Genomic DNA, 26956 nt, shown 5'->3' on the forward strand with positions numbered 1-26956 from the left:
GGATGCAACCTGCTGCTCCTATCTTTGTGTTGCTTTGGGCTACAGGACCCACCAACCTCCATGTTGTTTGTACATCAACTGGCCACCTCCCTGACTGGCTCACCTCAGCTCCATGGTGTCTCTTCACAGCTCTCTTCTCCCTGGACAGCGGAAATGGCCGTAGCTCTCCTGGGTCCTGTAGAAGGCCTCATGAGTCCATCCACGCTGGCCCCTTCCCATTGGAAGCAGAGACATATTTGCTTTAGGAGCTGATGAAGCTAAACTAAACAGAGCCTTCTGAGACCTCTACAGAGATGTAGCAAATTTTGAATCTGATTCACTTGGTTAATTGCATATTTGTTTATCTATGCACTTGTATTTCCCCAATTCAAAGGAAATGAAATAAATATGGTTGAGGGGAAGTTTAAATAAGATCATCACTAACTCCTGTCTCCTTGTTTCCACTGAAAAACAGTGATTTCTATAAAATTCCATAGGCTGTGCTGTCATTCCTACGGGACGGTGATCAGAACATGCTGGTGATGTACGAGCTTTGTCACACAGCTCTACTTTGGGCATTGGCCAAAGCATGACAGAAAATGCTTGCCCAAGGAATACTCCTTGATTTGCCTGACCATCCGCCATCCCGGCTTCCTTCCCTCACAAAGGCAGAATAGATGCCAAACAATTATCTTTTCTCCATAACTTAACATTGATTGTATTATTCAGAGTTAATTAAAACTAGTGACCAGATCCTCTCCTAGTGTAAACTGAGGTCATTCCATTGACTTCAATGGAACCATGCACATTATACCATCGGAAGAATTGGCCTGATATTTTTAAAGCTCATACAATCCTCCTTGTTCTATCATTTATGGGTAACTATTTGAAAAGAAAGAGAGGTCATTCCAATGGGAAAGCAAGTAATTTGGACTTCATATTCAGTGGGATTTTAACCCTAAAAACATTTTAATTCACTAAGGCCCAGTGATACAGTGGACGCTTATGACTTGTGCACATTTCAGAAGGTCTCTGCCGCAGGCTGTATAGTGAAGAGCCTTGGGAAAGCATCATGTGTTACTCCCCTAATACAATAATCCCACAACAATCCTGGCATGGCATGGATCAAAGAGCACATTCAGGGGATGCTGAATAACTTGCTAGCTGGCTTCTCCCCTCCCCCTTCAGCAGTGTTCAAAAGGGAGCTTGATTGCCACCTTCTTGTCACTTACAGTAGCATGACACAACTACAGAAAGATACTCCAAAAAGATGAAACAAATGAATACTTCATATGGGGTAACCATAGCTCCACGCTATGGCAGAAAGCAAAATCTTGCCTCCAGCCGGTCCTTAAATGCAGCTGCTCTATTCACCTGAATTGAGCTAATTTTAGCCTCATTTCTGCAAAGCACCCAGTCACTCTAATTTTTGCCTGCTGTATCTATGAAATGCCGCAAACATCCATGGTGTTATATGCAAATGAGTTACTAATAGACACTAAGTATCAGGGGGTAGTCATGTTAGTCTACATCAGGGGTCGGCAACCTTTCAGAAGTGGTGTGCCGAGTCTTCATTTATTCACTCTAATTTAAGGTTTCGCGTGCCGGTAATACATGTTAATGTTTTTAGAAGGTCTCTTTCTATAAGTCTATAATATATAACTAAACTATTATTGTATGTAAAGAAAATAAGGTTTTTAAAATGTTTAAGAAGCTTCATTTAAAATTAAAATGCAGAGCCCCCCAGACCGGTGGCCAGAACCTGGGCAGTGTGAGTGCCACTGAAAATCAGCTCGCGTGCTGCCTTCGGCATGCGTGCCATAGGTTGCCTACCCCTGGTCTGTATCCACAAAAACAACAAGGAGACTGGTGGCACCTTAAAGGCTAACAGATTTATCTGGGCATAAGCTTTCATGGATAAAGGTGCATCTGAAGAAGTGAGGGTTTTTACCCATGAAAGCTTATGCCCAAATAAATCTGTTAGTCTTTAAGGTGCCACCGGACTCCTTGTTTTAATAGACACTAGTTTGGGCCAGATATGGGCCCCAATTCAGGGAAGCAGTAACCACGTGCTTAACTTTAAGCATGTGCTTAATTCCATTGAAGTCAATAGGAATCAAGTACATGCTCCAGTGTTTTCCTGAATCGGGGGGTATCCATACTTCAGGCAAGGGCTATCCAAGCTTCCCCAAACAACTCTTCCAAAAATTCTTCCACTCTGAACGGCAATACCTTTACTATTCCAGTCCTAGGACTCTCTTGGCTAAGTTTCAGACGTGCCAAATTGTGTGATAGTTTTGTGATACAGATCAATGCTCACTAAAGATTTCAAGATTAAGGACAAAGGATTTATACTTATTTTTTCAGGCTATAGCACCGTCACTGAGACCTCTGTCCCTCTTATCACCAGTTTATCCGCCACTAAACAAATCAGTAAAAGCAGCAAAGAATCCTGTGGCACCTTATAGACTAACAGACGTTTTGCAGCATTAGTCTATAAGGATTCTTTGCTGCTTTTACAGATCCAGACTAACACGGCTACCCATATCAATATGTATTATTTTATGTCAAAATATGTATAAGGGCTTTATGGCTGCTATGAAGAAAGGAAATACAGTCAACAAATTTAAAATGATTTTTGTAAAGCAAAAGTTCAGCACTCGTTAGACAGAATTAAGTGTTCTCATATGAATTTATTTAACAATGTTTAAATTTTTTTAAATATAGATTTAACACATTTTTACAAGTACATATACAATATAGTTCATTTAAATTTGCAGATAGAGAAAACCCTCTGCTGGATAGTACCATATACATGAACACCCTCATTAAACCATATACTTAAGGTAACATAACATTTATTGTGCAAAGGTCCAAATGTGAAAAGTTTAAGACTGTACAGTCAGATTTGCAGAACTAATCAGTCTCATAAATTAGTCAAAGCTTAGATTCAAGACTATAGAAGACAGAGAAAATTAAAACCATTTTAAAATGCAATGTATGCTATGATTGAGACATTGCTATTTATATTTGTACCTCAAAAATGTGTACTTTTTACCACAAGAATTGTTACTACTATAAGTAGCCCCAGAATAATTGAACAGAATCTTATTTTTACTCTTAACAAGTGCACTGTGATCCTATTTAAAATAGGTAGAAATGTAATTGGATGATTTAAAATCTGTTCATTAAGAATGCCAGTAATTGGACAATATTGGGATCTCTAGAATTTGGAGCGATCCTTAATTCAAATGCAGCTGATCTACTGGACAAGTTTTGTATTTTTGAGGATGGATGAATAATGTTATGTTAGAGACGTGCCAAACAGCATAAGTTCTGTGTGGTACATTTCATGCTATGAAATGTACCATACAATTCCAATGACAGTCATACAGTAGCTCAGCAATTCCTTTGTACAAAAATGGTCACTGGAAAATAAAAATGATGTTTTATACAACAACTTTACACTATAACTCAGAATTCATGGTTCACAAATCAAATTCACATCAAAAGGGTCCCTCATTAATCCACAGTATAAAACATTTCAATCCAATGAGACAGTGTGTAAATTCAGTATTGCATGCATACCACTAACCCTGTTTTCAATGCAATCAGAATTATCTTTATACAGCCCTGTTTAAAAGTCAAACCACCTGTACATATGTATTACAAAAAGAAAACTAGACAGACAAAATAAATTATGAAACATTTTAATATTTTTTTTCAAAAATTCACAAGGCAAGTTATCAATAAAGATGCTGAAAAGTACAGTCTTATAAGAACAACATCTGTAGTGCAAATGTGGACATTTAACTTATAGTTATGGCACATGTTCCAGAAGGCCAATACATTACATGTAAACTTGCTAGATACAAGTGTTACTCCTGGAACTCTAAGTGATTCTTGACAACCCTGAATTGTCAGTCAGTGGGCCTGATTCCCCAGCCCGTTGAAATCAACAGGAGTCTTTCTGTTGACTACAATGGGCTTTGAATCAGCTATTTAGTGCAAAAGGAAATTCTTCAGCATTATTGCATCATCATATGACCCAGCCAGAAGATGATCTTACTGTACATTACATTCACATAGCTGCAATATATCTAAACCCATTCCATACGATGAACTAATTAGAAAAGGTGGCTTTTTTTATTTTTTTGGTTTACTAAAACTGAACTTTTTCATTTGCAATCCACCGCAACAAATAAATAGGTAAAGCTTTCAATCTGCAGAATCAATTTCAGGCATCTAAATGAAGTGTCAGGACACTGTCGATTTACTTCTCTGATTAAACTTAATGGATGTCATGGAAAAAAGCAGGCAAAAATAAAATACTGTGCTTTCCATGGGGAGGGAGGGGGGAATGAAATAGCAAAGAATATCTTCCTTTATGACTGTGACAAACCGCAGTCCTGGTCCGTGCAGATGAAGTTGTGAAATTCTGTGAATGTGATGAATAGTACAGGGTAATTCCAGCTATTGTGCTGTTTCTCTGTAACACCTAGTTCAAAGTCTCCAAAGTAGCATCAAAAATAGGATGCTACTAGTTCACCTTTAATTCAGGGGGAACTAAACTTTCTTGTGTTACACAGGGCAGCATCTATAAAGTAATGAAGAATGATAACATTAAAGCATCTTATTCGAATAATACATTGGTTCCTGTAATAATGCAAATGCCTCAGAACTGTGGTCTTCACCAAAAGCAAACTCCCGCTAGCTTGAGTGGGAGTCTTCTCCAAGCAAGGCCCACAGAATTTGACTTCATTCAGTAATCTACCCGTTGACTACCACAACCAGTTTGATAGCATCTTCTCTGCATTTATTTTGCTGTGACGCTCGAATGTTCTTTACATAGTAACAAAAGATCTACTGCATGAAGCCGATGAGAACATCCACTTGTAAAAAAGTGGGGTCTGCTTTCTGCTTCGAAGGCAAAAAACCAACATGGGATTTAATAGACCCTGCAAAAATAATTCTGCTTGCATAAATGACAAAGCTTGTGACAGAAGCCATTAAAGTGCGTACTAGTGCAAACTGCTTCGTTATATTTGCAAAACGGTGAGATTTTAAATTGAATTATTTACAGTATACTTGCTAATGTTAGCAGACATGCTCATGTAAGCTTGCAAGAGGTCATCAATTAAACCAAAGTACAGAACTCTCTCAAAGCAAGTGGTCTGCTGTCATTAATATTCCCCCGCGTGCCACACATGGGTCTAACCCAAGCCCATTGAAGTCAATAGAAAGACTCGCACTGACTCCAATAAGCACTGGACCTAGCCAGGAATGCATACGGATAGGCCATCCTGGTCCATTATGTGTTACTGATTTCAGTAGAACAAGAGGACAAATTAATGTCCAAGAGCTTCGCTGTCGTACGAGAGCACACTTTGTTGGATGCATCATGCACCCAGGGTGAACTGAAGGGGTTAATTAGGTAATTAGGGCAATATCACTAATCAAAATCATGAACACACTTGGTGTTAATATTTAAGCAAATGTAAAAGTAACTATAGCCCTGGATCCTGCAAAGAGCTCTCAGGGACGGCTGTTGTAGATCCTCATTAAAATAAACAGGGGTCCCCCCGAGGCAGAGCTCATTGCAGCGTGAGATCGAACAGCGGAAAGAAGTCTCTTGACTTGTTGCTCTTTAGTATTTTTAGGGTCTAGTTTTTGGAGAGGACTCTGCCCAGATTCTCATTCTGCTGGCACAGTGTTATGCCCACAAAAAATTGCACCATTAACGAATCACTGGTATAAAATCTCTCATTGCCTGGTCTCTGGGTCCAAACAGGAGGTAATGAAACTAGATGTCTAAGGCTTTGCTCACAGGGGGAACTTTTTACCAGCTGTAACAGAATAGTTACACTGGTACAGGACACTTTTGTTCCAAACCCACAGTTTGAGACCACCAACGAAATGCCAAGCTGCTAAAGTACAAGAGTTCACATCTAATTAATGGCTCCAAGGATGAAGACCTACTCTCTGCCCTTTGCTTTTGTTAGCATCTAAATATGTTCATCAGGTTACAGAGTGTGAGATTTCCACTATAAAATACTCGGGCACCCAAGAAATTTCTCTCTTCATCTGTTAAATGACATGGGGATGTGATGTGTTATTTCCTTTTTCAGTCTAGGATTATGCATTGATAATCAAACATCTATAAACGCAAGCTCACTGAGCATACAAATCTGTTTTTAAATAGTCCATTTACATTATTTTTGAGCTATCAAATATTTTTCCTGTGCATTGGAGGGGGAGGAAGCACGCTTTAAAAGCACGCAGGGTTGACCTAATTTTGCTTCCACTGCAGTCAATGGAAGTGTTACCACCGACTTCAATGGAAGCTGAGTTAGGCCTACATGGAAGACTATTGACAATCTCCCATCCTTTGTCTATTTTCTTCTTTGAATGTATACAAACACTTCACAGGTGCAGCCAGGCTTCCTTACTCATGGAGAGCCTGGTTCTGATCTCACCAACATCAGTGTAAATCAAGAGAGACCCCAGTAGAGCTACACTGGTGTGAGAACAGTGTATGTTAAAAGGAAATCAGGTCTGCAGCCTCTGGGGAGACAACTGGATACATTTATTTCCACACACAGGCCCTCAAACTAGCAAGAAGGTCCTCAGAGATAGACCCCTACAGCAACACACAGCCCCTGTTCACTTCAATGGTGCTCTATATAGGCAGCAGGGTCTCCACCTATATGGAACTATTTCTGGATCAGGGGTGGGATTTTTCAGAAGCATCTAGAGGATTTAGGAGCCCAGTTCCCATTGACTTTCACTCACTTGACACTTATGAAAATCCTACCTCTGGGTCTTGCAACAATGTAGGTGTCCCTAAGCAACAGGAGGGCATGTGAATTTGATAGGAAAGACTTCCGTTACATACACTGGCATTTGGGATCAGATATAATTCTATCCTGTTTCCTGCTATTTAAAGGGACAGAACTTTAAAATCATATTACTATTTTAAAACACCTTATTATTACATATAATTAAAATAGAGAATTTTCTTTATTTCCCCCTTTTTCTTATTTGGAAAGCCGGGAGATGACATGCCAGGAGATGGATGCAAGATTCACAGGATTTACATGATCTTTGGCATATTAGCTTCCGATGATATTTTCAGAGAATTTGTTATTTGATGGTCCATTGTGGAATAGTAATTTGGATTATCTACTGACCTTCCAGCACACATAGAAATGGTCTTTAGAGCCTTAGTGACGAAAGTTTTTATGTGACCATGTAATACCTCTCATAGGTTGACGTAAGCTGCCTTACGTCGACCTAACTCTGTAGTGTAGATCAGGCCTCAGTCTTTAAATGACTTTCTATTTGAGCTGAGAACAGCAGTTCTCTATGATTTTAGAGACTATTAGCACAACCCCTACAAAAATAGCCATTGCTTAAAGCCCTGGCCAACAGCCATCATGCTCCTGGCAGCATCTATGGCTTGTGGAGCCCAGAGAATCTTTTTGATGCACAATACAGTCCCAGAGAAACTGAGCTCCGTTAACCAAGAGTTCTGATAAAATCGGGATGCATAGGTTGTAAACATTCACTATACATGATGATGAAATCTGATAAATACAAAACTAGGTCATTTTTAAACCAGCCCTAGCTAACACAGATGTGAAAATTAGAACACCTGAAATCTAAGTAATGTAGCAAATTAACACAAGGGAAAAAGTACCATAATATTTAGCACGGATGTTTCGGCGGGGAATTGGAAAATGTCAACATTTCTTGACTACATCCAATTGAAAAGGTTGAAATTATGACAAAAATCATCAACATTTTTAATTTCAATAAAAAAGGTCAACCTTTTCAATGAAATTTGCTGCTAATATTTTTACAGCTGTTCGAAAGCTTGCACGTTTTAAATTTTCTATGAAAAATAGTAAAAAAAAGACCTGGATACATTTGTGTGAAAATTTTTCTTCTTTTTTTTTTTTTAAGCAGTTCTGCTTACAACCCTCAGTCACACACTTCCAACTCTGCAGCATGGTAAGATGACATTATACCTGGGTAGTAAGACAAAATGTGTAGGAATGCCAAGTGGTTGTAAAAGTGTTTTCTTGTATCATCTGTCTCCCCTCTATAGGGTGACCAGACAGCAAATGTGAAAAATCGGGACGGGGTGGGGGGGTAATAGGAGCCTATATAAGAAAAAGACCCAAAAATCGGGACTGTCCCTATAAAATCGGGACATCTGGTCACCCTACCCCTCTAGGTCTGGATACCAAGAATGATCATGGGGGAAAATACATTTTAGAATCTAGGAGTCTTTCACAGAAACCCAGTCTATTATCAATAAACTTTAACCAGTAAGCCAGCAGTCAGCTGTGAATAAAATAGTGAGGCCTAACAAATCTGTATACGGGCTGGTCCAAAGTCCAGTGAAGTAAATGGAAAGACTCCCTTCAAAGGATTTTGGATGAGGCATGAATATCTTTTTAGAGAGTGACATGATTTTGCCTAGGTGATATTATATTCACAAGGGGACCAGACTTGCAGCAATGTGTAGACAAAACAGCCATGGAAATCCCTTAATGGCTAGACTCCATCTCTTTGCCCATCATACAGTACCAAGTGCTCTTGCAATACCTACATTTTTAAATATTTGGCATTATTTTACAAGTGTCTTCGTCTTAAAAATCACAACAAATTCTCAAAATATCAACAAAATAGAGCAGCAGCTTCATATGTACTACTTTTGTAAGCTTTTGGGAGTAATTGTTTTCATATGATTAACTGTTTTTTTCTGTTGAGTTTTACATAGCCAAATTTGATACCCAAAATAAAATGCAAGCCATGGTTTATAAAAATCTGATTCCAGTTCTGAAAATATTTCATATATGTTTATCGTATGATACCTGCGACTTTGGCATTCCGAAACCTACAGTCGCCAATTACTATCTGCAAACTGTTGACGGGAATCCAGCCTTCTTTTCTTCTGTTCAGGTTTTTCACCAACCTTTGAATGATAAATGTATTAGTGGAAAACATGGGCAGCTTTAGAGCAGCAAAGGACCTATTGCACACAATGTTCATTATTCATTTTGAAAAGTTCCAGACATTACAGACAATACATTCAAATCAGTGGCCTTGATTCAGCAAAGCAAGTCAATGGGACTTAAGCACGTGCTTAAAGTACTTTGCTGAATCAGGATTTGGGTGTCTAAAGTAAAGCACCCACCATCAGTATTTAGGCACCACTGAACTCAATGGGCCTAATCATGCACATAAGCATTTATAGGATAGAGGCAACAAGCATTAGGCACCTGTGTTTGAAAATTTGGATCTTAATATTTCCATGTCTGTCAAATCCTTTATTTAATAATGTGTCAAAATATGGCATCTTGATCAGCTGATCTGCGTTTTGATGGTCTCAATCATGTTTGGAAATTCACTACACGATAAAATTAAACCTATTTTGTGCTAACAATAGGTAACAGTTTTTCCATTCATCCCTCCTCACGATTCCCCTGTGAGATAGGTAAGAGAGCTCATGCAACTTGTCTAAGGCCACAGAGGGATGGAGCGTCAGAGTCAGGATGAAAATGCCTTGCGCCCATCCTTTGTTCAGACTATCATTTAGCCTTGTATGTCACGATTGCTCCTGAGCAGTGCAGCGCAGCATACTTGGCATTTTTACCTTTCCCCCCCCCTCAAGTCTCATACTATATATCCAGCTGTAACAGATCCATGGTCACAACAGGAGCTCACGGTTCAGTCTTGTGTACTGAGACCCAACAGATCAGGGACCCACTCCAGGCTCTGCCACTGATTTCTTGTGTGACCTTGGCCAAGTGACTTAATCTTTCTGTGCCTTAATTCCCCATCCATAAAACAGGCCAAGACCTTTTGCTCCCAACCTCCATCCCCACAGAAGATAAAGGAAAATCTCCACTAGCTGTCACACTGTTAGAACTCACTGTGAGCCACTAGAAATCACCATGATCACATTCACACTCACGGATGTGTAACTCCATCTCTAGTGTACATTCACAGTAGCCAGACTCCGTGACACGGTGTCGCTAAAACCACCACGGGAAGTGGTGATTGCTCAAAAAAAACCAAACCCCAAAACCTTGATTTGATGCTTTGTATATTGATGTTCCTAACACTCAATTTAACGTCCCTTACAACACAACAAATGCAGATTTGGCCAGGAATCCTCAAATGGGCAATTTGTGTCTGAACACTTAGAAGCTAGTCACTGCACCCCTCCAATTCAGATTTCTCATAATAGCACAATCTCCATCTCCATGAAAATATACGAAACAATGCGTGAGGGTGCAGCTTGCTTTCATACCAGGACTCAAGGGAGTGCTCTGAGGGCTGACTGACAAGAGTTAGGTAACAAATCAACCTGAAAAGGAAAAGCAGCCAGACCGTAGACCAAATTACGAGAGGGCACCATGCCCTCCGAGCTAATGAGTGTAACGGTTTGACATGCAGGACATCAGATACAGTAATTTCCTAGGCAGTATCCCCAGCTGAAAGCAGAAAGCCAGCTGTTAATCTTTACCTTTCAAGTCAACTCAAAGTTTCCCCGAGCCAATGGCTCATTGGGCCGACATGCTTAAGGCACATCAGTTTCATAGCCAACAGTACACAAGGGAGTGATGTGATTGGCATCACGTCCGACCGTCTTTGCAAACCACTGCTTTAAATAAAGCCAAAAGATGACGCTGTCGCTGTTCATTAGTTAACACTTGCAAAGCAATTTGAAGAAGAAAAACGCTTTGTAATTGCTACGTGCTATTATTAATTGCCCCAGAGGAACAAGACCCATAGCTGAGCTACAGAGGACAGAGAGAGGACAAAGGCAAACCAAGGCTTCAAACAGAAACATCAGGTGTTAAAAAAGGTCTTTCTCGCAATGCGTTTGATTTTAACGTGATTCATTCAAGCCGGGAAGGGAAGAGAAACCCAATCACAGTTTCCAGATCAATAAGAATGGAATACACTGTTTGTGAGGAGTCTAAGGGGCTGGCTATCCTGCAGTCAATGGGTGTGGCTGCAGCTCAGGTAGACATAGCCGAGCTCGCTCTAATCTATCTAGCTCAGATATCAGAACAGCAAGGCCGCAACAGCATGGACTTCAAAGCACACTGTACGAGTCCCGCTGCCCCACAGAACCCTGGGTAATTATTCAGGCGGCTTCACTAATCTAGATGTCTAGTCAAACTGCAATAGCTCCCCATGATTGCAGTCTAGGCCTGTGCTAATTCTGTAGCTTTCCAGTGGAGTACACACACTAACAAAGATACACCAGATATATTCGGAGTTAAATGGGATTGAGCATAGTTACCTTGTAGGTTCCTGGAGGTAAGGTAAAAGAAATCTAAAATACTTACCATTGCCCTTCCCCGTCCTCATGCAGAAGTTGAATTACATCCCCGTTTTTAACCAGCAGGTCCTCTGAGTCTCTTTTCTTGCAGTCTGCTAGGGCTTTATATTTTCCTGGAGACTAACATTAAAAAAAAATTACTTCATAAGAACTCTGTTCCACAACACGGTGTAATCAATTTTTTTAGCAGTCATTATTCCTGGCTGCTGTGAGGAAAGTGGTACCCTTCTTGGCTTATGTATAAGAAGAAGCAATCATGCAACAGTGTTGGAGATAAGTATTCACATGCAACCTGCTTTCTTAACACTTCTATAAACACATTTTTATCTACAAAAGACAATTACTGTAATACATGCAGCAACTGATAACATGCTATTAAAATCAAATTAAGTGGTGCTGAGAACTACTTTTTTAATTCTTCCTGAATCCAATTAGTAGCTAGAAGAAAAATGATGCTTTTTTCTTCTGGTACTGTTGTGACTTCCATGTCTTTTTTTTTTTTTCTGTACATCAAGTGAACATTTATAGCGCTAGTGCTGCAAGTTATAGAGAGCACTCAAATGTGCTTTAGATATCGATGCAGTTAGAGGTCCTGATCTCAGGCGGTGCTCTGTTCCCCTTAACTAGGGCTCACACTATAACAAAAAATATTAATAGGAAAAAAAATGGCTGAGGTCAGATTGAATCCTCCCACCCAAATGCTGCTTGGAAAAAAAATCCCTCAAAATTGTTTGATACTGGGGAACAGTAGAGGAGACAAACAGGGACATGTTTACACCCTAGGTGCTTTCATGCTTCTGCTGGTATGACCAAGAGCTTTCTTCTTTTTCATGTTGTCCAATGCTTCCTTGACTACTTCAAGGACTGGTGCCATCAGATCCTGGTGTGGATTTATCATAAGGCCTGGTTCTCTTGGATTCTTTTCATTCAGAAGCCTTTCAAAGTAATTTCTCTGCCATTCCTTAATTTGGTCTCATTGATTAACGTATTTCCACTTTCATCTTTAATGACTTGATCTCACCAATATCTTTACTTCTCTTATTGCCAGTCTGTATATTTCTCGCTCACCCTGCTTTGTTTCAAGATGGGCATATAAGGGTACGTCTACACTTACCTGCCGGTTCGACGTGGAGAGTTCGACTTTTTGGAGTTTGAACTATCGCGTCTGATCTAGATGCAATAGTTCGAACTCCGGAAGCGCCGCGGTCGACTCCGGTACTCCACCTCGGCAGAAGGAGTTGGCGGAGTCGACGGGGGAGCCGCGGAGTTCGACCCCGCCGCGTCTGGACGGGTGAGTTGTTCGAATTAGGGTACTTCGAATTCAGCTACGCTATTCACGTAGCTGAATTTGCGTACCCTAATTCGAACCCCCTTCTTAGTGTAGACCAGGCCTAAGCCTTCCACAGCTTTAGTCTCAGTGGCTACCACCTCTTTCTTCATTTTATACTCTTGAAAATCCTGCTGTTGGAGTGTTGCTTGACATGGTTTAAACCCTTTTCCCCCCTTGATACTCTCTCAAACTCTCTCATTCTACCACCAGATCTAACTGGAGAAAATGACTCTTGCTTTTGCACATTCTTGAGTTTTGCTTGCAATATGATTCTGCCATTGATTCATATTTTCTCTTAGCACTTCTAAAGAGATCTTTTCCAACACTTTCATTGTAAATTCCTTGCTAACTTCGTTAAGCTTCCACCTCTGTTTTTCTGTATTGCTTTGGACTATTTTTTTTCTAATGTATGATGTTTCCAGAGTCAAGAATTAGAAAGTCTATGCTGAGCTGCAATGTTTTTCCCCTTAAGATGACCTGACAGGTTTTTGAGGTTCTTCAGCTCAGCTTGGCTTATCAGGAAGTAACCTAACTGCATCCTCAGCCTTTCACTCTTATAGATAATCAAATGTTCTTCCTTCTTAGTGAAAAGTGCATGAATGACTACCAAATCAGATGTCTGGGTGCACTGTAAGCTAGTTTCCCCTTCCTTGTTCTTGCGTCCAAATCCATGGCTGCTATGGTACATTTGGAAGCATTTGCTGTCTCTCCCCAGTGACCATTAAGGTCAGCTCCAATTATGACTTTTCATTCTTTATCGCTTTCTGCACAACCGTGTCCATTTTCCCCAGAAATCCTTTTTCTTGTTGGTCACATCCCACTTAGGGTTCATATGCACATGTAACATTTAGGCGGGCATTTTCAAGAGCTAGCTTAACCAAAATTTATCCAATATACAGAGACGAGGTGGGTGAGGTCATATCTTTTATTAGAGCAACTTCTGTTGGTGAGAGAGACAAGCTTTCAAGTTTACACAGAGCTCTTCTTCAGGTCACCAACAGATAAAAGATATGACCTCACCCACCTTGTCTCTCTAATATCCTGGGCCCACCCCGGCGACAGCACTGCATATACCAACACACAAAAGGCATAAGCAAATACAGATTTTAACAAAAAGAGAAGTCTTATAGTGGATATCCTCAGAGACACTATTTAGTGCCCTTGAAATAAAGCATTTTTATATGCATCACTAACCAACTGGCTCCCATCTTCTTCTTCTGTGTCTGAGCAATTAGAAAGGTAATTGTTGCTGGACCAGTCCTCAAGCCCTTCACAGATTTCCACAGATTGTGACATTCTAGACCAACCTGCAAGAAAATGTGTTACTTAGGGCCTTAGTTTAAATAACGGATATATTTTTCAGCTGTTGGTTTGGAATATAACACACTGCACTGTAATATTATGCACTCAGAAAGATCTTGCAAACTTGTACATACTTTGGTTTGGCTTGTTCTGTGGTGATGAGCTGATACTATCCAACATTATAGGACTGGTGCGTTCAGAATCATTTTCTTCTGAGCTTATGGAGGCTCTATGCTGCTTTCTGAAACGTATAGAAGAAATATGTCATTGTTTTAATTTTCAAATATTGGTGAAGTTTGTTCAGTTTGGCAAGCCAAGAATCTAAGCAGGTACTTCTAGGTGCTTTTGAATACATCAATGACGATAGTGGCATATAATCTCGATGTCCGTATGGGTTCAGAGCGGGGAAGGGGTAAAACACTACTAAAGCAATTGCTTCTCCAAGTGCAAGCACCATATTAGCTGTAGATTTCTTCTGACTACACCCTACCTGCTGAGATTATAGGAAATGTCCTTCTGCATACAAAACTCAGGGTTGTTATTTCAATGGGAGTTCTGTGAACCAATCAATATGCACTTCCTGTGGATGTTTTAAACAGAGGGTGAGATTCTATGCTGTGCCTCTAAGGGTAGGTCCACACTAAGGAGGGGGGTCGAACTAGGGTACGCAAATTCAGCTACGTGAATAGCGTAGCTGAATTCGAAGTACCCTAGTTCGAACTACTCACCCGTCCAGACGCCGCGGAATCGAAGTCCGCGGCTCCAAGGTCGACTCCGCCACCGCCTTTTGCAGTGGTGGAGTACCGGAGTCGACCGCGGCGCTTCCGGAGTTCGAACTATCGCATCCAGATTAGACGCGATAGTTCGAACTCCGAGAAGTCGAACTCACCGCGTCGACCCGGCAGGTAAGTGTAGACTAGCCCTAAGAAGCACAGCACAGAATTCACAGCTCAGGGGAGGGAGGTTGGCTTTAAGCCCCTCTGGGTGCCTTTCTAAGCTATGGCAGCTTCTTCGGCACTGCCAGGACCCACCGCAGCACTGCATGCTGTAGCTTCATCCCCAACATGCCCCTCCTGCCACCAGCTGCATTCCTATGCCAGGGCTTGCAAGGAGGTCCCTTCGGGCTGTTTTCCACAGTGCTGCACCAGTGGAATCCTCTCTGGCTGGATATGGGGCTTTTAGAGGCCCTCTCCACTTCTCCAGCCCTTTTGTATGGCATAAGGGGGCCAGAGTGGGGGAGAAGAGCTCATCCAGAGAGTGCCCACAAGGCTCTGGATTTGCAGATGCATTTTAAATAGTGAACATAGATAATGGATTTTTTTTTCAAATCTGTCGAGCTCATCTGACTTACCCATCACTCAGCTGAGGGGAAAGTTGGATCTGGTCTGTAAACAAACCGGATGGTTTCTTCTCAACTGTGAGTAGGTGCAAATATTGTGTTAGTTTAATGTCATTTGTTAAATCACTCAGAGCCATCAGCCACTCAAAACAAAGTGTTATTTCAAACATCAGACTTTTTTGCACAAATCAGTGCTCTATGGTTTTTTTAAGGCAAAGTAGAACCTCATTAATTTGCACTCATAACCGCAGATTAGTTGGATTACCAACTGTAAGCATGCAAGTCCATTAAAGTCAAGGGACTACTTGTGTACCTAAAATGAGGCAGGTGCTGAAGTATCTTGCTGACTAAGGGCCTAAGAGAACAAATATGAAATTTAAAAATATCAAGATGCTGACATCAAATAAGGATAATGCTGATTTATTTTCCACAAGGGTAATTTGCCTTTACTTATAATAATACTGCCTGTTATGCTCATATATGTACTATAATATTTTTCTTAAAAGTAATGAAGTATCAGTAATAGGAGTCGTCAGCTATTTGATCTTTTGCGAAAAGTGGAGTGAAGCTGCTATTTCTCTGGTGAGAATGATTGGGTTTGCAGATTAGCAATGTGAGCATCAGAAAGGTTCTGCTGTAGTGAACACCATCAGGAAATGGTTCAAATGTACCTTTTATAAGCTCCTGCTGCTTGAACAAAATTTTTCTCATTTCACTTAACCACGCCATCTTCACATCTACTGTCGGGGCCTGAAAGAGGAGAACGATTTGAAATTCGCTTTTATGAATCCCCCATAATAAAAATGAGTTGCGCCTCAGTTATCTAAACTGTAATTATCCAAAAATCCCTATTATCCAGAGCAAGGTTATAGCCTCTGATGACTATTAATTATATTGAAAATGTTCCTGAGTCTCCCAAATTGTTTAAAGTTCGCCATTACATTCAGATAGTAAAGGTTGTACTGTAAATGGAAATCACGTAGAGCTCATCACAACACAAGGGGTGCAGTCAAAAGTACATGGGCAGGTCTCATTAACGCTTTTTCCAAAGCACCCAAACGCAAAACCTGCTTATGAATAATCAGCTCCCACATTTCAATGTGAAAAACGGCAACACCATATACATTTCAAAATACCAAGCTTCAATGTCTTTACAACTGGATTTTCAAGTAAATATAAAGCTAACCAAACATTTCCTTTCAAAATTTTTGTTTAAATAATGGCCAGAACCCTCCCCCCTCCCCCCCACCCAAAAGATCTAGGAAGAGATGTGGTCAGGCCAGGAGCGCTTGTTTTATAGATGAGCTGTAAGCTTCTAAAAATAGCAATTTCTGGTGCAATCAACACCACAGCCTAACACATAGCATGGAAAGCAGTTCTGTTACCTAACAGCAATGGTGCATTTCTCACACATTTATTAAATAATGTAGCCGTTCCATGACCTCATTCATAAAAGCCACTGAATAGATTAATGTCCAATGCTGGATTTGAACAGGAACGAAAGGCTCTGTTTCCAGTTAGCAATCCAGTCCTCTTCTTAGAGTACTTTTATAATTATGGATTTGCTGCCTGTGATCAGACACAACTATGTCTCCACTACTCAACCTACACACCCATAGATATACAGCTGGAAATATAGGTTGAAATCCTATGAAATCATTGGGAGTTTTGCCACTGACTTCAATGGAGCCAGGATTTCACCCAGAGAGTTAATAAAATTCTCTTAAAATACAGATAAAAAGTTTGGAAGAAAGATGTCTCACATCTTGCAGTGACATTTTGGTGCGACCGTGTGTTTTGGAAGGGTATCGATTAAAGGTGGCTGGGAAACAGACTTGTAGAAGCAACTCATTTGCTGAAACATCTTTAGTTTCCAGGGCTGGCCTTACCATGAGGCGAACTGAGGCGGCTGCCTCAGTTGCCAGACTGGGGGGCGGGAGATGGTGGAGTGCTGTGCTGGAGGAAGGAGGGCACAAGAGACATAACAGGCAGGCAGGAGAAAAGGGGAGAGGGAATAACAGAAACCAGCAGGAGCTGCAGCGAGAGAAAGGAGGAGGAGCCTCTGATGTACCTCTCTAGCACCCCCAGGAGCCTGGACTGATTAACGCCAACTTCTCAGGGAGCTTCCTGTTTCCTGCTGCTTCCCTGAACCCACTTGGGGAGAACAGGCAGTCAGCTGAAGTAGTTGGAGCCAGTTAGGCCCTTAAGATGCTGATACCTTCCCTCACTCAGGCCCTGCTACCAGCCTGCTTATTTGTCCCCTTCAATTGAGTGTTGAGAGCCACTCTAACTGGCACAGAACAGCAGTCATGAGTGAAAGAAGAAAACGCCTCTCTGGGGCAGCATTCAGAAGAAGAAAGCAAGCAAAGGAAGCTTTTCTATCTAAGCAGGAAGGAGCTCTCCTGAGATACATAGACACAAATGTTCACGGTGAGCCTTCCGGCCCCAGTGAGGATGTGAGTGGTGAGGAGATGCCTGATCTTCCAGTTAGTCAGAGTTCAGGTGACCTGGCGGCATCCATAGCTCCATCTCAAATGGAGGTAACCATGCACATTCCTGAAGAAAAGTGTAGATCAGAGAAGAGTGTGGTGGAGGCGGAAGAAACAGCTGCTGCTGAGTTTAGTTCCTTAGGTCCAGATGATCCAGGACTGTGGACCCACTTGAGCAGTAGCCTGAGGAACTTCCTTGTACTGCATGGGCCATAGCAAGTGAAAAACTTCATGTTCCCCAAAGACAATGAAAATAGAAGTTTCCATCCAACACATTACTGGCGACAAAGTGGAGAGGCCATCACTTATGTACTCAAAAACCCAGAATGCTGCATACTGTTTTTGTTGCAAACTCACCATTGCAGGGACATTTTCACTAGGTTCCGTTGTTAATACAAAACGCACCATTAAAGTAATTTGTTCCATATGGCTGATGTCAGGTGTGCAGTCCAGAATAACAGAGTAATATTTTGCCGACTTCAGATCTGCCACAATCTTTTGTTTGACTTTTGTTGCCAGTAACTGTATGATCTCATTTAGAATTGTTTTTCCAAGGTAGTGGTATGTGTACATTTCTTGGGTGGTGACTCTTCTTAGATGCTCCTGGAGTACAGCAAACTCAGACATCAACTCCACAATTTTAAGGAAGTTTCCATTGTTTGGCACATACAGCTGATCTGAAGTGCCACACAGTACTAGGTTTTGGGTAGCAAGCATTCTCACAATGGCAATGAGCCTTTTCAGAACATTTTGCCAGTAAAGAGACTCCGATGCAATCTTCTCTTGATGCTGATCATCTATGGTGGCCTTTAACCTTAGTCTCATCTCAAGCTCTTTCCACCTATGGAATGCTCTCTGGTGATTTGCTGCCTTCTCATGGCATGCCAGATTTCTAGCCAGATTTTTCCAGTACATTATAATAGGCAGTTTATGTTCTTAATCTTGAGCATGGCCCAGTGCAGATGCCACTAAACAAAGGCAGTGTAAGAACCTATTCTAGTAATCTACTGGATCATTATCAGGCTAATAGAGCAGCGAGGGAGCTGAACAGAAACGGTCCACACATATTTGCCAGCCAGAGTTCCCAGTTCACAAAGAGACAGGCAATTCTCAGCTGACTGTCCACCAGTTTAAACAGCACTATGAGGATATAAAAACAAACATGGCATTTTAAAAATCACACACCTGAACAACATACACCTCTTCTCGTCCGCTGTACCAGATCTCAAATTTTCGATGATCCCCCTTCACGTTTTCAGTGATTCCAACTGCATTCATCTGTTTTAAAAGAATCACATGCACTTTTATTCTAATCTGAAAACCAAATGTCTTTCAGACCTTTACCATGAATTCACACATTGTGTTCATCTTAAACAATCCCCTAGTTCCCTCACCCCACCCCAAATTAACAACGTTCACCAAAAATGTTTATTTTCAGTAGTGGCTGAAAATGGTTATCTACAGTTGTTCACGCTGGGTGTTTTGCTTGACTGTTTGTAACATCTATAGAAGGTTTCTTGGAGCTAGCAGTACCCCCTCTGTGGACTTTCCATAACATTCATGGATCAGTGGGAGTGATTTAGAAGCAGGATCATAGACCTGAGTCTCAGGCCTTCTCCACAGTTTGTGCATCAACTTCCTACTGAGGAGAAGATTTAAAAAATAAACCCAACCCTCTCCTAATTTCAGACACAGCATCCAAGTTTCAGCGCAGAACCAGTGACTCAACTAGGATTAAAACCCTAGAAGGTCTAGCCGCCAAGGAAGCCATTGTCCTAAACATACCACCAGATTACTGCCTCAGCAGCAACAGATACTAAGCAATATTTTAATACTGGGCTTATTCCTCTAAAGTAAGTGCATTAACATGCTTCTTGATCACTTTTACAGCACAAAGTGCTAGGAAATAGATGGTCAAAAAAGGGCAAACATTATTGCAATGTAGTGTTTCAAACCAGCTCTAGTAATGATGTATTTTGTTGCATACGTCACACACACAGAGCTTTCTGTCTGAATGAAAGAGACAATATACAAATTAGGCCACCTGGCTAAACCTTCTGTTCCTATGTGTTTTTAAAACGTTGGCACCATTATCCGTAACTATGAAAGATGTCCTCAAGAAAATAGGAAGCAAGTTGATAATTAGCTTCTTAGTTTCTGCAGGCGATTTCCAAACACTTTTGGGTATAAATACCCAGAGTCCACTGTGAACTTCTGAGAACGCATTTACCCCTGGATAATGCTGCCAAAAGCCAAATCTAGCTCCATTTTTTTAATAATTAAATACTACAGAAGCTGAGAAATTTTTTTCCAAATGATTCAATTTCTATTATTGTGCATATTTTGGCATAGGGATTTGCAAGGTTGTTTTTTTAATTTTTTTCTTTTTTTTTTTTAAACGAATGTTCTGCATGTTACCCAAATATCATTAAGATGCCACAAGTGATTGTCTAGAAGAGTATATACTACTGGAATCAGGAACAAAGTAGCCAGGAGTAAGTTACTGTAATAGTCTTAAACCAACTCTTCTCAGAAAACTACTCTATCTGCAGGCATTTAAAATATTATCCCAAGTCTTACAGATATACAGCTCTCAAATGAAGTTATTCTGATAGATTCTCAGTTCCACAGCTTCCACTAAATAGATTCCTAAACTATACCTCTCTGAAAAACATTCTTCCTGAGCAAAAAAAATGATTCGATACTATCACTAATCAAACAAATCCAGGGCTTCAGAAACACATTTCTGCCCCTCATGCCACCAATATGGAAAAGAAAATAATTCTTTTATCACAAATCACTCGGCTCTGCAGCACAACAGCTGGAAAGTGAAGCAGACCCAGACAAACGTTAAGACTGGCTGAACCCTGCATTTTCTCCTCTGAACAAGGATTCCCCATGCAGCCACTCTGGAATCTATAAAAGCACTTAGGAACTTTTCCTACAAGGAAAGAGAAGCTCTTGAGAAACAAAAAGATGTTTGGAAAAACAAACAAATATTGAAATAAATGGCCCGGTATTTATTGGTCTCCCATTGCAATTGCTAATGTGCCTATGAGCTGAACAGACTTGAGAGAGCATAACATATGTAAAGAGATTCTGAACAGAGTGAGGGCCTAACTCTCTAAGCCCATCCAAGTCAGTGGGAGTTCCATACATGAAGGCTTATCCTCTAAATCAGGGGTCGGCAACCTTTGGCACGCGGCTCTCCAGGGTAAGCACCCTGGTGGGCTGGGCCAGTTTGTTTACCTGCCGTGTCTGCAGATTTGGCTGATCGCGGCTGCCACTGGCAATGGCTCGCCGCTCCAGGCCAATGGGGGCTGCAGGAAGGGTGGCCAGCACATCCCTCAGCCCGCGCCGCTTCCCACAGCCCCCATTGGCCTGGAGCGGTGAAACGCGGCCAGTGGGAGCCGTGATCGGCCGAACCTGTGGACGTGGCAGGTAAACAAACCGGCCCGGCCCGCTGGGGTGTTTACCCTGGCGAGCCGCGTGCCAAAGGTTGCCGACCCCTGCTCTAAATACAGATTTGTTCGGCTCTAAAACACACATTATTAGTCACTAGAAGCTGGGCACTGTGTTGGCCAGAAGAGAACATGGCCCCTGCCTGGAGGAGCTTACCAGATGGAATGCACTGGGAGGCCCATGGAAAGAGTCCATCTTAACGGGGTGGGCGCTTTTCAGTATAATGGGAAAGCGATAGCATTTTCACTGATAATGGTTAGCACTTGTGAGCATCATGGAAGCTGGAGCACAATGGGCCCTAAGAAAGGCAGGAAAGAGGAGAACGATAGATTGGGGTTTCTCTGACCTTTGCTGACAGCAGGGTCTGTAGGTGCCTTGGGATAGCTGTTTACACCACTTGAGTTCTGTTCTCTGCTATTTCTTATTGCAACTTACCTTTTTAGTAGCAACTAATCCTTGCCAAAGGAGGGAGGGTAGTGAGAGAGGAAGAGGGGTTGTCTATTTACCTTCCCAACTACACAGGCAATTGGGAAGTCAGGTGATTAGCAGCCATTGCTCAGACATTTCCAGGAATCAGAGGGTGCAAGAGCAGGGTGACCTGCTCTGTCCTAAGAACTGGTTCCAGAAAAGGCATGGCCTTGCTGTCTTCTTGCCTCAGCAGGGACTGGTCTTACCAGGAGGCCTCAAAGCCTTGGCAGTGATGGAGAAGCTTGAGATGATGCCTCATTCTCCCCTTTGGCTTTCAGACAGAGCTTTAATTCAGCAGGATTACAATGTCCTTGATGCTTAAGGGAAGGAGCAGACTCATGTTTCCCGAAAGCACGTCACTGTCCCTCATGCATGGCTTTCCCAGGGCATAATTTCACTGACAAGTGTCATCTGATCTTTGAAATGAAAGATTTGCCTGTGATTCTAATTTAGGGTGTTGACCATTCTGTGCTTGGAGAACAGGGGACTTTGTGGCTTCTTAAAATCAGAAAAGATTCTTTCATTAGGCTGGCAGTAATGGTATGTACATCATGACTATTAATAGCTGAGAACTATTGTCTATTAGATAAATAATAGTTTCCCAATCCCGAAAACTGCCTGTTTATTACATAAATGCAATTTCCCGTCATTACTAGGTTTTCCTTACTTTCAAAAAATGCTTAAAACTGTATGAAGAGGTTTTATCATATCCATCTCCATGCTCCTCTCTCTTCTTACAAAACACCAGCGCTTTCTCATACAGGAAGAGGTGCCGCTGCATTGGTTTGAACCTGGCAAGATCCTTCATTTTTGTAGGGCCTTTCCGGTGTCCTGCCCAAACACTGAACGATCCTTGCATCAATACTTTTCCAAGTTCACTCAAGTCCCCCTGGTAATAACACAGCAAATAAATAATCACCAGTTAAAAATGTAAAACATGCCCTGTAACAGGGTGGTCTGTCCCCTTTAAGGGCAGGTCCCAAGGCCTGGCTGCTCTGATAATAGGTGTCCCTGGAAGGATCAGCGGACCAAGCTGGAAATGGGGGCCAATTGCCAGAAGTGACGCACAGACCAAGGAAGGAGGGCTGTAGTTACCCTGTTCCAAGGGGAAGAGTTTACGCTGAGGGAAGAACTGGGAAGCTGTGGGAACTTATCAGGAGTGATGCACAGCCCAGGAAAGAGGGCTGTGAATACCCTGTTCCAAGTTCACCAGGGGGCGGGGGAGTAATTTGAACCCAATTTGAACCTAGGAAATACCCCAGGGGAAGGACTTTCTGGAGAAGCCAGGCTCTGGAGTGGGACCAGCAGAGCTTCCCTGCTTAGGGGGAACAAGAAACCATGACCTGAAGCCTCAGGAAGGACAAGGGTTTGAGCCCGGAAGGGTCCAAAGGAACGGGGTTTCAGGAGGATTTAATAAATTAGACCCCAAGAGGGTTCTCTGCGCCTTGAAGTCTTTAAACCATGATCTGAGGACTTCAATGGCTCAGAGACAGGTTTGATACAGGAGTGGGTGGGTGAGATTCTGTGGCCTGCATTGTGCAGGAGGTCAGACTAGATGATCCTAATGGTCCCTTCTGACCTTAAAGTCTATGATTCTATGAAATTTTATGAAAAAGCCCTGACAGTGGGTGAGTTATTGGGTGAACCAGGAGGGAAATGGAGATTGTGTTACAAAGTAGCTTTGCTCTCGGACTGCACCTGCAACATGCCCTTTGCATGTATACAAAAAAAAGGAAAGTGTTTACCCAACTAATGCAATTAGAGGAAAGATCGACACCCGGAAGAGTTTTCCCATCCTATTCATTTTGTAACTGTCTTGTCTACTATACTTTTTATCATCATATTTATTCACGTTAGAGTCTATTCATTCCCTGTCTGTTTGGACTCTACCCATTCCCATTGAAATGCCCAGAACTTTGGAGTAAAAGGTTTTTCATTACCCAGATGTACTTACATCATATCCTGTTATTGAAATTTGGTGCATAGAGTCATTGACTGATTTTAGTAAATCCAACATTGCAACCAGAGCTTCTTGCAACTCTTTAACTCCATCACAGCTTGTGCTATATTTTAGCAACTCCTGTAATTAGAAATCAAAGGCTGTGTGTTTTCACTTGAATGTAACACATTTTTTCCATTGCCCATGAAATTGCAATAGTTCAGAAGCCAGTGTATCTTTTATTTTGTATCTTGGGGGAAAATGGAACATTTAAAATACATTCACTGTTGTATGGAAAACGTGTCACATAAGCACCACATTCACACACAGCTTTTTTCTCGGCTTCATTAAAGACAGTGAGTGTTGGTTCAGGGAGGTCATATTCAACTAACCTCCCAGAGTTCTTTGAAGATAATGCTACTGTGATAAATGAAGGACATGGAACCAAGACAGTAGGTTTCACACATCAGAGAATAATATTCTAGGAAAAGGGAGTCACAGAACAGCAGCTAAAATAAGATACCAAACAGCAGACTATCCTAACAGTGGGAGACCCCGGATAACTATAGATGAAACCCTTTAACAATGGACAGAGGCAGTGAGTGAGTAACCACGGTGTCAGTATTTAGAAATTGTATTATCCATAACATATACACATACAAAGTTACATTATATAGCCGATCTCATTCTCTCTCTCTGTTATAACTTTGTATGTACATCCCCCCACCTGAGAGGAAGGATAGTCCAGTGGTTAGGGTGCTAGCTTGGCCCTTGAGAGACTTGGGTTCATTTGCCTGCTCTTCCATAGACTTCCCGTGTGACCATGGACAAGTCACTTAGTGTCTCTGTGCCTCAGTTCCCCATCTGTAAAATAGGGACCACGGCCTTTCCCTGTGTTGCAAGAACAAATATACTAAAGTCTGTGAGGCGCTCAGCTAGAATGGTGATGGCTACCATAGAAATACCTAAGAAAAAGTAGACATGCCACTGTGGTAAATTGCATTTATCATGTTTCTTTGACCATCGTATCTACTCATAGTTCCATTTCCTGCAGGATTCTTTCATTCCATATCACTGAGCAGATTCAAACCACATAACTTGTTACAAATACTTGTTTCCTCCTCCAGTATGGAATTTCCCTCCGTATAGAATTTCTCAGTTTTGAAGCCGAAGTTAAGCCGTATTCAGATATGAGCCTATCACAGGTTTAACGGTAAAGGTTAAGGGGCTGGGGAGAGGGAGATATTGGGTTGCTGGCTTTGTTCACGCTGTGTAAAGCATTCCTGACAGTAAAATAAATACAGGTATTTGGGGGGTTTTCTTCCTTGTTTCTGATTTAGAAAGTCAGATCTCGTCTACCTTGGAAAGCTGGAGAACTAAGATACCAAGGAAGCAAAACCTGATTCATTAAAAGGAGGAGTCAATTTTAACATTATTTAGTAAAGAACACTCAGGCAAAAAGCTCGTTTTGTTAAATATTCTGCATTTATGTCTGTTCAACTCAGGGCTGAAAAAGATCCCAGTCTACACTTCTAGGTCATTCATAAAAATAAGGAAGATAAGACTTGATATTTCTAAGGTTAAAAAACCTAGCAACTCCTCCCCCTTTATTCAAATGATCAGGCCTTCTTCAGACATCACAATGGTGCTCTGCATGAGGGCTTAATGACTGCTGCAATTTTAAGAATGATCCACTAAGTCACCAACCATGTAAGTGAAGAGAATAGCATACAAGTCTGCAATTCTGTTCCTGAGTAAGTTGCTAAGAGGTGCAGTAATAACAAGACATTCTCAGACTTCAGTAGTACAGTGCTTTGAAAGTTGCCCTCAGTATGCGCCAGACATCAAAGAGAATTTAAAACACTCCAACAGCCACCAGCAATGTCCCAGATTTAAGGCCTAAGCATTCCTGGTGATGGCTAGTGAATATCCATTAGTCTAGACCACCCCTCAGTTCCTTATGCTTTAAAAAAAGACATATGAATACCTTCAAAAGCAACTGGTATTTTGTCAGACGTTGTACTGGTTTGAGCAAATAGGAATCCAGCCCAAGTCTGTGTTCTAATTTTCTTTGGCATTCCTGTACCAAAGAAATAGTATAAAGTAAACATGCAGACAAATGTATAACAAGATCCAACAGTTGAAAGTTGAAACCAGCCAAATTTGGACGGGAAATAAGGTACAATTTTTTAATAGTGAGGGTAATCAACCATTGGGACAAGTTACCAAGGATTGTGCAAGTTTCTCCATCGTTGGCAAGTTTTCAATCAAAACTGGATTTTTTAAAGATATGCCCTAGTTCAACCAGGAATTATTGTAGTGAAGTTCTCTGGCCTGTGTTACACAGGAGGTCAGACCATATGATCACAATGGTTCTATCCAGCCTTGAAATCTATGAATAGGATGCACAATAATTTACTATTCTACACGCCATATGTTCAAGTAACTGTGGTTGATATTAATGGGGGATTTCCCACATGTACAGAACGGGGAATAAGGTTGCAATGCTAAGGACATGAATGCTGCATTTTGCAAAAAAAATTCACGTATGCTTTGCACATGAATAATTAGCATACCTGAAAGAAGCTGCTTTCTGAACACTGCCTCCACAGAGATTCCGACCGGGGTTTGTTCTGACAATATTTCTCATACATCTGAAAATCTTCTCGCTGCAAGAAGAATAAACAAATCAATTTTAAAATACATGCACTCTAGAACTTCTTACTTATGACAACGGTAAGGCAGAATAAGGTGAGCACTAAATGCCCTTCTTAGCTTCTATTTCACTTGAAAATTAGAAGAATATGTATTTAAAAAAACCAACCAGCTAAATGGGAAATAAGAGTCACTCCCTAAAATTAGGAGCTCTACACAGTAGATAGGCCTATTGTCATGCCTGCTGCTTTTCCCCATATGTTGCTGGACATGTCAGCACAATGCATTTTTAGCTCAGATGCTCTGCTTGCTCCCCCGGATCTGAAGAAGAGCTCTGTGTGGCTCAAAAGTTTGTACCTTCCACCAACACACGTTGGCCAAGTAAAAGATATTACCTCACCGACCTTGGCTCTCTCCCATAAATACAGTGTCCAGCGGTTGCTATTTCATATAGGAAGCATCAAGTTGAGGAATGCTAAGTATCAGGGGGGAAATGCGGCTTACAAAGTCTGTTCTAAATACGACAACTGATTCACTAACCCTTTCCAGGAAACAAAGCCCCACTCGTTCTGGGGCTCCAACACAGCTTTCCAGATTGTGTAGGAAAATTCTGAAAGAGGTTAAGGGA

At 41.4% G+C, this 26956-nt stretch overlaps 1 protein-coding gene across 5 annotated transcripts in view; it reads right to left on the bottom strand.

The window, feature by feature from the left end:
• Positions 1-3038: 3038 nt before the first annotated feature.
• MCF2 (MCF.2 cell line derived transforming sequence) overlaps positions 3039-26956 on the bottom strand; it is an 89505-nt gene continuing 65587 nt past the window's right edge. For 4 of the 5 annotated variants that reach the window (XM_045031418.1, XM_045031416.1, XM_045031417.1 and 1 more), the window contains 13 exons: positions 26869-26938; positions 26250-26342; positions 25661-25753; positions 23689-23814; positions 22402-22623; positions 18990-19082; positions 15987-16065; positions 15328-15391; positions 14111-14217; positions 13869-13981; positions 11352-11464; positions 8862-8962; positions 7899-8009 (listed from right to left, as the gene is read on the bottom strand). In XM_045031418.1, the coding sequence (XP_044887353.1) occupies positions 7963-8009; positions 8862-8962; positions 11352-11464; positions 13869-13981; positions 14111-14217; positions 15328-15391; positions 15987-16065; positions 18990-19082; positions 22402-22623; positions 23689-23814; positions 25661-25753; positions 26250-26342; positions 26869-26938 (1321 nt within the window). In that variant the 3' untranslated portion in view covers positions 7899-7962. Of the gene's footprint in view, positions 4577-7898; positions 8010-8861; positions 8963-11351; positions 11465-13868; positions 13982-14110; positions 14218-15327; positions 15392-15986; positions 16066-18989; positions 19083-22401; positions 22624-23688; positions 23815-25660; positions 25754-26249; positions 26343-26868; positions 26939-26956 lie in introns of those variants that run through there. The other variant, XM_045031419.1, reaches the window with a different exon arrangement.

This window comes from Mauremys mutica, chromosome 9 (assembly GCF_020497125.1).
Source record: "Mauremys mutica isolate MM-2020 ecotype Southern chromosome 9, ASM2049712v1, whole genome shotgun sequence".
Classification (NCBI taxonomy): domain Eukaryota; kingdom Metazoa; phylum Chordata; order Testudines; family Geoemydidae; genus Mauremys; species Mauremys mutica.